At 41.0% G+C, this 15866-nt stretch overlaps 1 protein-coding gene across 2 annotated transcripts; it reads left to right on the top strand.

The window, feature by feature from the left end:
• The first annotated feature begins 941 nt into the window (after window positions 1–941).
• Window positions 942–15480, top strand: LOC129868469 (arrestin red cell). 2 transcript variants are annotated; one of them, XM_055942479.1, is made up of 15 exons: window positions 942–1128; window positions 3570–3600; window positions 3714–3774; window positions 3933–3977; window positions 4077–4273; window positions 4365–4424; window positions 4589–4656; window positions 4808–5028; window positions 5150–5222; window positions 8565–8702; window positions 8981–9064; window positions 12282–12305; window positions 13149–13225; window positions 13694–13748; window positions 13964–15480. In XM_055942479.1, exons 1-15 carry the CDS (start codon window positions 1106–1108, stop codon window positions 14046–14048), a joined length of 1242 nt encoding a protein of 413 aa, XP_055798454.1. In that variant the 5' UTR covers window positions 942–1105; the 3' UTR covers window positions 14049–15480. The 2 variants fall into 2 exon arrangements, with proteins under 2 accessions (XP_055798454.1, XP_055798455.1); XM_055942480.1 differs by lacking the exon at window positions 12282–12305 and having other exon boundaries at window positions 945–1128.
• The last annotated feature ends 386 nt before the right edge of the window (window positions 15481–15866 follow it).

The raw sequence follows: 15866 nt of genomic DNA, 5'->3' as shown, positions 1-15866 counted from the left end.
AAGGCCTTTCTCCCCTGATTGCTCAGTTTGGCCGGGCGGCCAGCTCTAGGAACTTCTTCCATTTAAAATCCAGGCTGTATCACATCCAGCCATGATTGGGAGTCCCATAGGGCGGCGCACAATTGGGCCAGCGTCATCCGGGTTTGGCTGGGGTAGGATGTCATTGTTAACTTGCCTAGTTAAATAAAGGTTAAATAAAAAATAAAAAATAAGAATGATGGAGGCCACTGTGTTCTTGGGGACCTTCAATGCTGCAGAATTTTTTTCGTAGCCCTACCCAGATCTGTGCCTCAACACAATCCTGTCTCGGAGCTCTATTGACAATTCGTTCGACCTCATGGCTTGGTTTTTGTTTTTTGACATGCACGGTCAACTGTGGGACCTTATAAAGACAGGTGTGTACCTTTCCAAATCATGTTACTTATGCAAATAAGGTATTTCAGTTTTGTATTGTAATACATTTGCAAACATGTCTAAAAACCTGTTTTCACTGTGTTATTGTGGGGTATTGTGTGTAGATAGATTTTTAAGGTTTTTCCTCATCTAAGTGTATTTGTCACATGCGCCGAATACAACAGGTGTAGTAGACCTTACAGTGAAATGCTTACTTACAAGACCTAACCAAAAATGCAGTTAAAAAAAATAAGAATAAGAATAAGAAATAAAAGTAACAAACATAATTAAAGAGCAGCAGTAAAATAATAATAATGTAATCAATTTTTGAATAAGGCTGTAACATAACAAAATGTAAAAAGTCAAAGGGTCTGAATACTTTCCAAATGCATTGTATACACATTGCAATTCAATCTGCAACGCTCTAACGTTGCGTGACAAAAAGCACTACCTTCCTACCATTTGGGCGTAGGGCATTCTGATAGTGCGTAGCTATTGCGCAATGCTACACTGTTCCCAAAAGCGCGAATTTATCAGCGCTGCACGGATCGGATGAGTTCCTGCTTTTGCGGAAGCGAAAAGGAACGGAAGCCAGCGCCAGAGAGCTTGCAAGGGTGGAGTAAAATACACCATAAAATAAACAGATAACAATTCACAGAAATACACACAGCTTGTTCTTTTGCCACCAATATACCGAAAGCCTGTCGAGGAGATGGGGGACAAGGCGGGCACCAGGTAAGGATTCATTCCCCCGCAATCTCGTATTTTCTACTGCCTTGTCAGTGTGTGTGTTGTTGTGTGTGAAGGCAAGAGCACGGGTAGCTAGCTACGCTAGCACCATAGCATCACTTGAGACCAGCCTGTTCCCCTTGCATCAACATCAGATTGGTCCATACTTACCAAGGCAAGAATAGCAACTATCTATCTAATTAAACGTTAGAGACTATTTAGCCAAAACGACCATAGTCGTAGGATTTCGATAACAGTGTTTGTGTTGTTGTTAGCCAGACCCATATGTTTCCTAGCTAGCTAACGTTAGCAGAGGTAGTTAGCTAGCTAGAACTGTTCGGGCGGAAGAGTCTTCGCAATCCACCTGTATATCCCTGTTTTACCTACACCTTGATGACGATAACATAATTTCTAGTTTAACTAGATAACTAGCTAGTTTCACTTCACTTGCAACAGTTTTAGTAAGCATGTTCTAGCTAGCTGCAGGGTGGGGTAAACGGTCTTATGATGGCCACCGTGGTGTGTGTGGGTTTAGGTACAACTCGCATCCAACAACTAACGTTACTGTAGCTAGCTCAAAATTAACGAATGAGCTGATATGCATGCTTGATGTACTGTTTTGATTCCTGGCTAATTAGCGGTCTGTTTATTTGGCCCTCAGTGACATGTATTTGATGTACAGTTGACGCTTAATCGCCCAGTGTTATTTCATGTATAGATAAATATCCTGCATGTAAACAAACAAACACAGTCTATCCAGCTCATGATATCATGTGCCATATACACGTGATTACTGTATAGGGGCATGTTGTATAGCCACTGTTGTGTGCTGTCCATATCAGGCCAGGACAATTTAAGATGCAGCTATTCATACACTTGCCGGCCTGACACCTTTGATAACTTCAAAGTATTTTGCTCTTGGTAATCAGCTGCTTGTATCTGCATCAGTATGTACAGTCTGACTCTGAGCAGCTGTACTTCTCCACTAAGTTATTCTGGATCGATGTCCTCTGCAAGTGACTATAAATAATGTGGAATATATTTGAAAAGAATGTGCAGTATGGTTCTCTACTGACATTTTTCATAGATTTTATTTATTGGTTATTGTGCAGTGGACAGGGTCACGTTCATGTAGAAGGTTTGAAGTAAACGGTCAGATTGGTGTTTAGGTTCAGTGTTTTGTGATTTAGGGTCAAGGTCAGGTTAATAGGTGTTTCTCTTGTGGTCTCTGAAGCGTCAGCAGCAGTGATGACAACCCCCTGATGGATGCTAGTGAGCAAGTGGCGTGGCGTTTTTGAGGGGTCAAGGGTTTGGATGGCAACTGGTGAGGAAGTATAAAATGTAGCACTGGCTCGTAAATGAAGAGTCAGCAGAGCTCTAGGCCAATGAGATTCAAACTGAGCATGTGCGAGAAGACATGCCCTGTGTCCACTACATAGACTCACTATAGTTAAATTATATCCCAAGTCAAACTAAAAACCATATCATGACTTAGACGTGGCATCTATAAGGTCTTATTTATGCATACATATGCTGTTAGTGTGCTTATGTTCTCCACCACTGGTGGGAAAGGGTAAAGTGTTCACCTTCCTCCACTAGTCCTGGTCAGAAATGGACTAGTAGTCAGTGGTCCCTCTTCATTCTCCTAATGTTAAGGAGTTGTTGACTTGTCCTTATCAGTTAGTTATCAGCAGTCACTGGGATGAGTTTCTATGCAAATTTAGCCTAGATATCCCATTTATGACAGGACTATAGTCGTTCAATGCTTGCCTGTTAATATCCTCTTTCCTCCTATATGCACGCACACACTGTGTTACACCTTGCCACAGTCCATGAACCTCTCACACGTATGTGTGTTTGGGTACCTAGGTTAGGTATGCATAGGGTGTGTGTAGGCCTAGTCTGTGATAATGAAAGTGCTCTTTGAGAATTTAGTTTGCAAACTATTGTTGAAGGGAATTTTTTTTCTGCATGCTGCAATAGGCGTAAAGAGTACACACAGTATGTATCAATGCTCCTTTGTTGATATTCCTCGTGAAATGAGGAAGGAGGGTTTTTTCCTGTTGTGTTTGTGGCAGTCAGCAGCAGGAAATGGCCTCTATTTGCTGGGAGAGAGTTTCCTGTCCAGATGCAGGATATTGGGTCTAACCCTACACCTCTGGGACATGATAGAGGACAAACTGGACGAACACCAGGGGCGTATTCATTACGCAGATTCTGTTGCAAAATGTTTCTTAATTGGAAGCAAACGAAATGAGGAGTGACCTACCTTAATTTGTCCAATTAAAACTCTAATTCTAGTAGCAAAACGTTACATTTTGCAACTGTTTGGACTAATGATTACACCCCAGAGGTGTGAAAGTTACACCCCATACTTTATAGGCTATAGCTTCCTACTTGATCAAATCTCTCTTTCTTGCTTTCTATCTCCCGTGTCCTTTTGTCAGAGTCTTCAAGAAATCAAGCCCCAACTGCAAGGTAAATGACATGAGTATTGCATTACTAGTTGTATCCTTTGATGGTTTATGTTATTAATTGTGACACTTTCACATTTGTCTAAGTTCCTCTACTTCCCTCCCTCCTTTCTGCAGGTCACAGTATACCTGGGAAAGAGAGACTTTGTGGATCACCTTGACCAGGTGGACCCAGTCGGTAAGTGCTGGACGATCAATGAGTGTACTGGTGAGAGCATCATGGGACTCAGAATCTCTCATAAAACTGACTCGTTTTATTGTTCGTAAACACTGTGTTTCAAACAATTAACATTGTCTAATCAAAACCTTACCTCTTTACATTTTCCTTTCTCACAGATGGTGTGATTCTAGTGGACCCCGAGTATCTGAAAGAAAGGAAAGGTATGAGTTGGCATCTTCCTCATTCTCTCCACTGTTTTGTCTCCTCTATTTTTTGCCATTTTAACCTCTTCTGATGTTCAAACCCCTCCTTCTCCCCAGTGTTTGTGACTCTGACGTGTGCATTCCGCTATGGCCGTGAGGACCTGGACGTGCTGGGCCTGTCTTTCCGGAAGGATCTGTACATCTCCACCTTCCAGGCCTTCCCTCCAATCGCAGAGGAACGCAAAGCCAACAGTCGCTTGCAGGAAAGACTACTGAAGAAACTGGGCCAGCAGGCACACCCCTTCTACTTCACAGTGAGTCAAGTAGACACACACAACCACACACACACACATGAACATACATACCCTTTGAGACTGTAAAATATGGCAAATTTGTGTCTCTCAGATTCCCCAGAACCTGCCGTGCTCAGTCACCTTACAGCCAGGACCAGAAGACACGGGGAAGGTAAAGACGCTTCAGCATCACTTCATGCAAACTTACACATTATATGACGGATATCTAAACTCAGCAATTTCCATACCTGTAGAGTCAACAATACACACCCACATGACACTAATAATGCCGATTTGGTAATTTATATCCATGTCTCTTCTCCTTTCCCTCTTTAGGCATGTGGGGTAGACTTTGAGATCCGAGCGTTCTGTGCCAAATCTATAGAGGAGAAGATTCACAAACGGTACGAAAACCATTTTACTCTGTGTGTCTTCTGCAGGAGCTTTTTAGGGTCTGTAATCCTTGAAAACATGTGATAACCATGTCTGTGCATTTCTCTGTATGTTTTTAGTTAGTCAGCAAAGTTGGTGATCTGTAACGTGTGTGTTGTGTAGGAACTCTGTGCGGCTAGTGATCCGTAAGGTGCAGTATGCCCCAGAGAAGCCTGGGCCTCAGCCCATGGTGGAGACCACTCGGAGCTTCCTCATGTCGGACCGCTCACTACACCTGGAGGCTTCTCTGGATAAAGAGCTCTACTACCATGGAGAACCCATCAGCGTGAATGTTCACGTCACCAACAACTCCACCAAGACTGTCAAAAGAGTCAAAATCTCAGGTACCTGTCTTTCATCAAAGTTGTATCAATTGTTATTTTATGACTCTAGGCTCTATTCGCTCTTCTCTCCTCTGTTTTCTTTTGCATGTGTGTGGTTAACTCTTTCTTTCCCTCTCTCCAGTGCGACAGTATGCTGATATCTGTCTGTTCAGTACGGCTCAGTACAAGTGTCCAGTGGCTCAGGTGGAGGCAGAGTGAGTATTTTACATGACTATTATACCTATCACTCCTCAGTTCCTTTATTTCCACTTTGCCTGTTTCCTTTTATACATCACGCCTAGGGCTGTTGCGGTGACGTATCACTGCCACACTGGCAGTCATGAGTCATGACCACAGTAAAATTCTACATGAACGTCGAGTCAAGGTAATCTCTTTTTATGCACTCTGGACATGCATTAGTAGTAGCTTACCCAACTCCCTAACGATCATCAGGTGGCTAATGGCCTGGTACTCAGGGCTCAATTGTTCCTCTAACCCAGTGGTTCCCAACCAGGGGTACTAGGACCCCTGGGGGTACTTGGCCTATCCACAGGGGGTACTGGAAGACTGGTTGGTCAAATCTACATGAGGGGGTACTCCGGGCAGAGCAAAATTAAATTGGTGGTACAGTAACCAAAAAAGGTTGGGAACCACTGCTCCAACCACTCTGACATCTATGCAAATGTACATCAAACACTTATCATCAAGACAGTAGGTGCTTTTACAACTTACCTCACTGTGCTTGATCAATTTGAAGAAAGAAGTTCAACAACAAGTTCAAACTGAGTGGAAAACATGGCTTCTGTGGCTGTTGTTTCAAAGCCTAACACAACAAAATGGACAGCGCTTTCTAAGGTGATGATTAATTCAAAGCATACATATGCATATTAGAGCTTATGCATAAGCATAGGCCTATATATGAGCCCAAGCCCCCAAATCCCCCTGAATTAAAATAAAGATTGTGCCATTAAATAGCCAACTACATATTATGCATGGCAGAAAAACATAAATACTGATTTATGATATCTTTGGTACATAATCGGTCTAGCTTAAATGAAACAAATTCAGATTTAGACTATAATTATAGTGAATTTGTTTTAGATTTTGAATAGCCAAGTAATAGGGCATTTAAACAAATTATAATAATGGACTGACACATTACCTTTTAGCTACAAAATATCTCACTACCGTGAGTTTCAATCTCCTCCTCTCCTTTATTCCTTTCTCCTGCGCGCAGAGAGAGAGGGGCTGTTAACAGTTTAATGAAATATGTTTAGTTGTGAAAACATGTTACTGTCGATGTTCCCAAACAGATTTCACTTGGTTTCACAAATTAAACACTGGGTAGCTGCAGGAACAGGGTTGGAGAGCACAGAGTTTGGGCTGAATATCACCTGTCGCAGAGAAATGACCAGAATAGTCTACCCAACATGAGTGAAAACCGTACTGACAGGAAAGTGGCCTCCATTTGCTATACCAGTGCATATGGATGACATGTATTTTTTTTTATTGCTTGTTTGATAATGGGCCATTATAAATCACAACTAATTTTACATATTAGTAAAGACAAGTTCAAATTCAGAATAGTCTGATTGGTGGAAATATGATCACTTGAGAGAACAGCGTGTGCAGCCTGAGGCAAGGAGCAGAGCTCAAGCTTTTTTGTTGCGACTTTCTCAAATCATCAATATCCTATAGTCGGATCATACAGCCCATATATCTTTGATTTCTAAATAATTTTAAGGTTGGTATCATTCACAACTAAAGTTGCCAAATAACTCTAAACCTAGCTCATAGGACCTGTTTCAAATGATCACTTTTACGCCTAACATAGCCACTTCCTATGCACGCTCTCGCTCCGGAATGGGAATAATATCCTGTCTATTTTATTCAGCTAAGTTCAATTATATTCTTCTTACTATAAAATCATATCATGTTCTCGGGACTTACACGCATATATTGTCTGCTAAATGAACAAGACTACAGCTTATGGCATATTTTTTTATTAAAAAAATAATTTTATAGCCAGATAACACACAGCAACAACTCATATTCTGTTCTTCTGAAATAAAAAAAATTCATATCATAATGTTTTTTTTTTTTTTTTTAGACCTGCCTAAAATAAATGAATTTATTGTGATGGTGTATATTCAATTAGTTTTATTAAACTTTTTTAAATGTCGATGTTCCAAAGGCGTCAGAGGCTTGTATGCTACTTGTCTGAGTGGAGCCTGGAGATGTTAATTTAACATGTTTGTTAATTAACAGTCAATAACTGTGAGACTGCCAGCCTTTTGCATGACAATAACCTGCTGACAAATGTTATGACCGCTGCAGCACCTGACTTCATGGTATATAGACTATGTTGGTGAGCATTAAAGGTTTAGTTATACCATGTTTGATTTCTGGCGCCATTCTGCCATTGTATATCAGTATTTTAGGATGAACAAATGTTGAAACAACATTTACCCTGGTCTGGCAAGAAACAACAAAATGTTGAGTTTGTAATTCTACACACAGTTCCTTCTATGCTACAGGTAGAGGACAAAACATGGAAACTCTGTGGGAATGAGAAACAACAAGTACCCAAAGCAGAGGCTACATTGGTAACCTGTTCATAAGAATTTGAGGCTACTTTAGATACACAAAATTACAGGGTGTTTCTCTGCTATGTCAAAAAGAGTGGTGAAGCGCTGTCTCGGTTACCCTGAGAACATCTCCCATCCCCTGGCAGTTCTGAACTACTGCAGTATAGCCAGTCATGCATTGTGGCTGGTAGCAGCTGGGGGACACACACAAGCTGTGTAAAGCTTGTGTGTGTTTCTTTGGGTCGGAGCTTTCTCAGGGGCTACGTAGCAGATCTTAAATTGTTCTCGGATCTAGTTTGACAGTGTCTGCCTTGCTCGGTGGCGTTTGTGGCATCCATCCGCAAAGCCCAATTGGAGTGTAGCAACAGGAGGGAAGAGAGTGGATTTGAACCGCCATTCCTGAAGCCAGAACAACAACCCACTTGTCAAATATTGTTCACTTCTTCTTTTGGTTTCATCAATTCCTTTTTTGCTTTCTGTTAACCTTTAGTATTTTACACATGCAAGAAAGAAAAATAGTATCATGTTTGTAGCTAAGTTAGCTGAAAAGTCCTCTTCCAGGCCCACAGCCTCATCCAGTAAGTATGGCTGCTGTTCAAACAAATTCACTGTAGACTTGATATTTATCTAAGAAGTGTAAGGCAATATGAATAAATCATACATATTTCTCTTTTTAATACTGTATGAATACTTTCCAGGAGTAGCTCTGTTATTTTATATTAGTGCTGAAGTTTGATTTGGTACAAGGGACCCTTGTTTCTAATAATATCCTGTACAGTTCTGGCTCAGGCTTGCTCTCCCTCCCCCATCCTTTCCTGTTCATGCCATTATCATTTTTCAGACTTCCAAGACATTTCTCTTAACTTCTAGCTTGTGATCAGCTGTTTTTCCATACCTTCTTGTCCAGATCTATTGATATTTCAGTTATGTCCCAGGTGTGCTGATAGGTGTGTGTGTTCCTCTCCTCAGTGACCAGGTGTCGTCTAGCTCTACGTTCTGTAAGGTGTACACCCTCACACCCACGCTAGACAAGAACCGCGAGAAGAGGGGCCTGGCCCTGGATGGAAAGCTCAAACATGAGGACACCAACCTGGCCTCCAGCACCATGTACGATGACTCACACACTCAAACACTGTAGTCTGGCATCCAGAACCATGTTAGATAATAATGACACTCTCTCTAGCTTGGCCTTAGCACTATTTCACACACCACACATACTGTAACTGGGCATCATGTGAGTTTACACATACATGCTGAGGGAGTGGTTGAGCTCATAAATGCATTCTGATTTATTTTCGAACGCAGCACCCTAGAAGATGCAAGAACTCATCCCTTACTGAGAACCTTTTTCACCACCCTCTCTTTCTCTCATGTTTGTGTTTCAGTGTTAAGGATGTAACTAACAAGGAGGTCCTTGGAATCCTGGTCTCCTACAGGGTCAAAGTAAAATTGGTCATCTCTCGTGGAGGGTGAGTTCCACATGAGTCTGGTCAATATCAATACGTTGCTGTGGGTGGTTCTGTGCAGGTACACACTGCAGTGTTTTCCTTACGCGCTAGTTTTTATACTTCATATATTAACTAGGCTTCTTTTAATTTAAAAACCTCAAAGTCTAAGGGTGTTTCTCAAAATACATACTGCCGTGCTCCAAGCACGCAAATTGGAGCACGGGAGGGTCGGAGTATGAGTTCAAATTAAAGTATGTGAAACAGAGCACACAGGGCACTTCTTGAATGCGTACTCCATTTGTACATATTTTGAAGCATGCATCGACACAAGCTTCAACGGAAAGTATGCAAAGAATTATGACGCAACCACGTAAAAAATGCTGCAACATTTCTTGAAATCAATGGCAGGCATTATTTGAGCTGAAGTGAGAGAATGAAATGTTGGCTGTTCACATGTCATATATTTCCTGACTACAATATTTTATCTTGATATGTTAATAAATACATGCTGTGTTAAATTTGGCATGTTTTCCTGCCTATGTACCGTATATTGGCTAGCTACAGGTATTGTTAGATGGCCACAAAGAATTGTTAGCTAGAATTTACATCTATCTTGTATAATATTAGTTGTAAGTAATTTTTGCTTGATTTTATTTTATTTAACCTTTTATTTAACTGGGCAAGTCAGTTAAGAACAAATTCTTATTTACAATGGAGGCCTACCCTGGCCAAACCCGGATGGCGCTGGGCCAATTTGGACTCCCAATCACGTGCGTCACTACAGTGCCTTAGACCGCTGCGCCATTTGGGAGCCCAACTGTTAAAATATCTGGTTAGCTACATTATTATGATTCACATATAGCTAGCTGATAGTTATGAAGTAAAACGGTTGCTTTGTGTTTATCTTGTTTCGTCTCTATTGCCATTGTTGTCATGATTGGAAAACAGTTCAGTGAATGGGGCTAGCTAGCCACGAAGAATTGGTAGCTACCCATGAAAAATGTACATCTACCTTGCATAACATTAGTTTTAGGTCATTTTTGCCTGTTTAACTACATTATTACGATTCACATATCTAGTTGATTATTATGAAGTGAAATGTTTGCTTTGTGTGTATCTTGTTTCATCTATTGTTGTCATTGTCCTGGCTGGAAGAAGGTAACGTGTGAGGTAGTACAGTAGGGGGAGTGTGAGTGCTTCTCAAATGTATTGTTTTATGCTTTCTTCACACTTTCGTCCTCACAAGAACATGATCTGAGAATGCACTCTTGAGCATGAGAGTGTGGAGCAAGGTAGTATGAAAAATTGAGAAACACCCTAAGCCTCTCGGGTTCTAAGCTGACATGTGGAATTGTTTTAAGGTGGTCATAACATGGATCATTTAGCTATTTGTTTTATAATTGTAGGACCCCTTTAGGTATAAAAAATAACTATGCATATAAATATAAAACAAGTATTGAATTTGGCCTTTACTACTATAGCCCATAGAAATGCATTGAATAACATATTCATAAATGGCAAAGACAGTTAAAAAAAATGAATTATAAGGTTTAATAAGAAAGCTCAGGAAATATACACACTACCGGTCAAAAGTTTTAGAACACCTACACATTCAAGTGTTTTTCTTTATTTTTACTATTTTCTACATTGTAGAATAATAGTGAAGACATCAAAACAATGAAATAACACAGATGGAATCATGTAGTAACCAAAAAAGTGTTATAAAATATATTTGGATTTGTTTATTTGAGATTCTTCAAAGTAGCCACCCTTTCCCTTGATGACATCTTTGCTCACACTTGGCATTTTCTCAACCAGCTTCATGAGGTAGTCACCTGGAATGCATTTCAATTAACAGGTGTGCCTTAAGTTAATTTGTGGAATTTCTTTCCTTAATGCGTTTGAACCAATCAGTTGTGTTGTGACAAGGTAGGGGGCTATACAGAAAATTTGGTGAAAGACCAAGTCCATATTATGGCAAGAACAGCTCAAATAAGCAAAGAGAAACGACAGCCCAGCATTACTTTAAGACATGAAGGTTCGTCAATACGTAAAATGTCAAGAACTTTGAAAGTTTATTCAAGTGCAGTCACAAAAACTATCAAGCACTATGATGAAACTAGCTCTCATGAGGACTCCCACTGAGAATTTTCCTGCAGTTCTATATTGTTTCTCAACAGGGAATCCATGTTTACTTGACAGAACACAGACTTTTTTCTTAGGTTTTTGCCACAATAAATGTAATTGAACGACTAGACTAGTTTTTCTGACTAGATTACTAATCTACCCCCTTCCCTCCAAGTCTGAAACCCTACCAACTCTGTGACTCACAAACATCCTGTCCCCTCCCTGACAATCCCACCCACAGTGATTGACAGGCCAAACTGTTAAAGGGATAGTTCGCCCACATTTCTAAATGACACATTGGTTTCATTACCCTTAGTGTCCATAGCCACAGAGCCAATAAAATATGTAATTTTAAGAACATCATTGTGGCAATTCATATCTTGCAGTAAAATTGTAAATATAATTTGAATCTCAAGAGACTGGTTTAGTGTTAAAGGTTATATTACTTAGAAAAAAGCTCTGATCATATGGGCCTAGAAAATATCTCAAACATTAACAACACACTGAATTCATACATTTTAATTGTTAAGTCACAACCATTTTACCAAAATGGGAGGTAAAGTCGTTAAACTATTCAACAATTTAGCTGTGTATTTCGAATAGAATCAAGGAATTAGAATGTATCAGAGGTCACCAAAATAAAGCTTGTTCTGCAAAAAAATTTATCCAGGACGGCATGCCCCCCGGACCCCCCCCCCCCCCCCAGCACTCTCTGGCTGGCTACTTCCATGTACTCAGGGAAAAACTGACACACACACCTACCACTTTTACTGACCACACACATGCTGTAGTCTACACACACACCTTTACACCCCAATCTGTGTCATACACTCCTGATACTCTGCCACTACAACTTGTGTATAAACAGTCATAAAATCACATCTCCCAGACCCTCACTAGTCTCTCTGCTCCTCCCACTCCACTCACTGGTGCGCCATGCTTTGTGGTCTCCCCTCTCGGTTGCGGTTGCCTTGGTTTTGAGTTCCCGCCTCATTTCATCTTCCCTCCTGTGGTTTGTGTCTCTCTCGCCTACTGTGTTTGTCCGCCCGTCTGATTGTCTGTGCGTCTCTCCCTCCATCCGTGCATCTGCTCTTGCATTGGGTTATCTCAGGCTGCTGAGGGGCGTGTTAGAAAGGTAATATCACATCCCAGCCACCACCTGCATGTGTGTGTGGTGATCTTATGCCCTACTGCCATTTGTGTGTGCTTGGTTGAGTGTCTGTGAGCCAGAACCGCCATCAGTGCCTCTTAAGTGTGTGTATGTGTGATTATTTTACATACCAGCCATTGTATGTCAAATCTCGCCTGCAGATGCTAAGCTGCAGCCTCCTGTGTTCTCCCTGCCTGAGTCAGTCCTAACCCTAAGGATGGTGTGAGGTTTCATTAGGCTGTGGCCCAAAGTCACACTGATGCAGAGTTATCAATGCAGTGTTGAGGGGAATGAAGCTTGAATATATTAAAAGTCTGCACACCTTGGCGTTTAGGCTTTGATTTATTACAATTCATTGGTTATTACTGTATAATGACTGTTTGCAAACGAAGTGCTACCCAGAACCGAAGAGTTCACATTGGGTGAGATCAATGTTCGACAGCAAAGGAGGGTTGATGGGCTTTATTCCCCCTTCACTGATCAAACATGTCACTAATCACTATTTCCTGGGTGGTTTCCTGTCATATCTTGGATTATTCATTGTGCAATAGTATATCATATGAATGTTTCCATAGAATAACTATCAAATTGTTATTGATTGACATGCATGATTGAACATGCATGTGGTCCTTCGTAGCTCATTTGTTAGAGCATGGCACTTGCTACGCCAGGATAGAGGGTCCAATTCCCGGGACCCCCCCCATACTTAATGTATGCACGCATGACTAAGTCGCTTTGGATAAAAGCGTCTGCTAAATGTCTTATTATTATGCATGCATATATATTATTATTGATCTTAATGAATGTTTTTATTCTGTGTTTCTCCAGAGATGTGTCGGTGGAGCTGCCCTTTGTCTTAATGCACCCCAAACCCATAGAACTGCCCGTATCCCGCCCACATTCAGGTACCTACAGACTCCACCACCTCTCCATAAACCCACTATCAGGTCTTTATCTCAGTATTTCGGGTTCCTCTCCTTCCCTTCATTTGCAGTGAATTGAGAGAGTTGAACAAATCCTCTGGCAAGCTTCCACCATATTCTTCCACCTTGTTACATTCACATATTCAAATGTTCCGATCAGTTCAAATTAAGGAAGATGAGCACTTTAGAGTCCCTCAAGTGGCTTGCTTTTTTGTGTGATTGGGAAGTAGTGAATTAGTGGAAACTACTAATCCTATAAGTGAAGAGGAATTGGCAAAGTCTTGTGAAATATCTGTCAGTAGTTTAGTTCAGCCTTGTGGGCAGGGAATAACAGTCCCTCACATGCACATCAAATACATAATCTCACTCTGGTATTTCCTGCCTGTAAATTACTATGGAGTTGCCATGGTGACATCACACTGACATGTCATTATCTGTGTGTTCTAACAGCTGTGCCGGAGTCGGACCCTCCCATCGACACCAACCTGATAGAATTTGAATCAAAGTGAGTATTAATCTGGTCTGTCTGACCATTGTAATCACTGCTTCTTTACTGCGTTTACACAGGCTGCCCAATTATTGTCAAAAGACCAATAAGTGAAAAAAATATCAGAAATGGGCTGCTGGTGTAAATGCAGCCAAAGACACCCTAAGACTATTCCCACAGATCTAAAACACTCACACTTCTGCCATGTTTCCTTGTTTCTTGTCGTCCTGCAGTAGTTTCTCCCAAGATGACGACTTTGTGTTCGAGGACTTTGCCCGCCTGCGGCTCAAAGGAATGGCAGACGATGAGGACTGTTAGAGCTCACACACACACTCTTACACACACACGGTGGGATGAAAGCATGTGGATGGAGAGACGTGGTGGCCTCGTGGTCTTCCCGATGTTGCTTGCGGTGTTCTTTTGTCTTGCTTAAGCCACTTGTCTTCTTGTACATGTTCTCTGTTTTGCGTTCTCGCTGTCTGCAGTGGTTGTTGTTATGGGGGGTGGCAAACAAGCGAAAACCCAGCACCATGTAAATGTTGATGTAATATTGTACCATGGCAATGCTGACAGATCCACAGGTGTCATTTGGCCAGCAGTTTCGAGGTGTTTAATAAGTGCTATAGTGGATAAAAAGTAGATGATTTAAATGTAATAAAGAGGGATGATGTGCCATGGCTGTCCACGCCGAGGGAGTGCCATTAAAAGGAAGGGGGCTTTATCGTTCTTTTTCCACCAATAGTGATTTAAATGTAATTATTTCTACAAATATTGATCATATTGATCATGTATTGATCATTGATATAAAACGAGGTTTAGAGCATACCTGTAAACACACTGAGAGAAGGGCAAACACACAGACTGACACACTTTGGTTAGTGATGTAATTTAGGCAACCCTTTCATCTGCCCCATCTTGACATTCCTGAGTTTCTACCCTGTCATTCATTCTGTAAAAACCTTCATGTTTTAAGGGAATAATACGGAGGTTTCTGTGATTCACTCTCTTCTACAATAAAGAGGACAGATGATACGCTCCCACTTACAGTAAACTTGCACACACTGGACCTGCACTGTATAGCCTAGTGATACTCCTCATTGTCAGTCTGTCAGTTAATCTCAATGCACCAATGACATTCATCAGATTCTTGCACATGGTCTAAGAGAATGGGTATTTTCAAATAATTTCTACATCAGATTCCATTCACTCTTGTGCTGAATCCCAAACTGACCCCTAGCTCTTCTTCCGTAGGCACTCCTGTAGATCTGAAAGGATTGGATAGGTATAAGTAATGTGGGGAAATTCCAACTAGCCAATCAGAAGGCAGGGTGAATCAATTACTATAATATTCATACCTATCCAATCCTAGAAGTGCCTAGTGACAGGCTAGCTAGGGGTCAGTTTGAGATACATCATTGGTGTCAGAGCTTTGTAGAGCAACAGCGACACCAATGGAGCATGTTTTTCAGCAGTGCTGTGAACTATGATCTGTGATTATTGTTGTTGTGCATCTATGGGTTACCTGTTTGCAGCTCTGCTAAGTGAATATTTGAAAGTGCTGCCACTGAGCTGTGGGAGTCTTAATGTCTACAGAAAGTATACTGATATGATTTTGATCGAACATGACAGAACTATTAATATTATTACTACTGTATCATTGACTATGATTATTCTCAATCATTTAATACTTTTGTTTGCCTTAATTTTTTCTTCAGATTTTTTTATTTAATTAAAGGCAAAATTAATTAAATTCTCTTGTCCTTTTCGTGTACGTTCTATCAAGTCTCATATCCAAAGACGGAAGAGAAGTTAATCTCACTGTTGACGTGATGAAGTCAAGTATCCAAACATGGGCTCAGATGACTTCCTTGTCAGAATTTATTTATCTACAATGTGTGTTCGCGTTAAATTTGATTTGCACAGTAGCTTGTCAGAAGTTATCAAAATGGCATCATGCTTCACCATTTGGGGCTCAAAGTGCCACTGACACATTTATACCTACTTTGCAGTAATGTGTAGTTAGGTAAGCTCCTCTGTGGGCCAGTGAGTGACCATTGAAAAGGATGGTCGCACATAAAAACAGGAAGCAGTCACAGGACAGAGAGTGGTGTATAAGTGAAGTGAAAAACATGACAG

Source organism: Salvelinus fontinalis, chromosome 13 (genome assembly GCF_029448725.1).
Source record: "Salvelinus fontinalis isolate EN_2023a chromosome 13, ASM2944872v1, whole genome shotgun sequence".
Taxonomy (NCBI): domain Eukaryota; kingdom Metazoa; phylum Chordata; class Actinopteri; order Salmoniformes; family Salmonidae; genus Salvelinus; species Salvelinus fontinalis.
The sequence above is the reverse complement of the archived record's forward strand: the minus strand, read 5'-3'. Positions and strand labels throughout refer to the sequence as shown.

Bases quoted from the DNA above. Each gene is read 5' to 3' on its own strand.
- LOC129868469 (XM_055942479.1), top strand. From the start codon at position 1,106: ATGGGGGACAAGGCGGGCACCAG. The intron at 1,129-3,569 runs GTAAGGATTCAT...TCCTTTTGTCAG, and splicing joins GGGGACAAGGCGGGCACCAG to AGTCTTCAAGAAATCAAGCC. The intron at 13,749-13,963 runs GTGAGTATTAAT...GTCGTCCTGCAG, and splicing joins CTGATAGAATTTGAATCAAA to TAGTTTCTCCCAAGATGACG.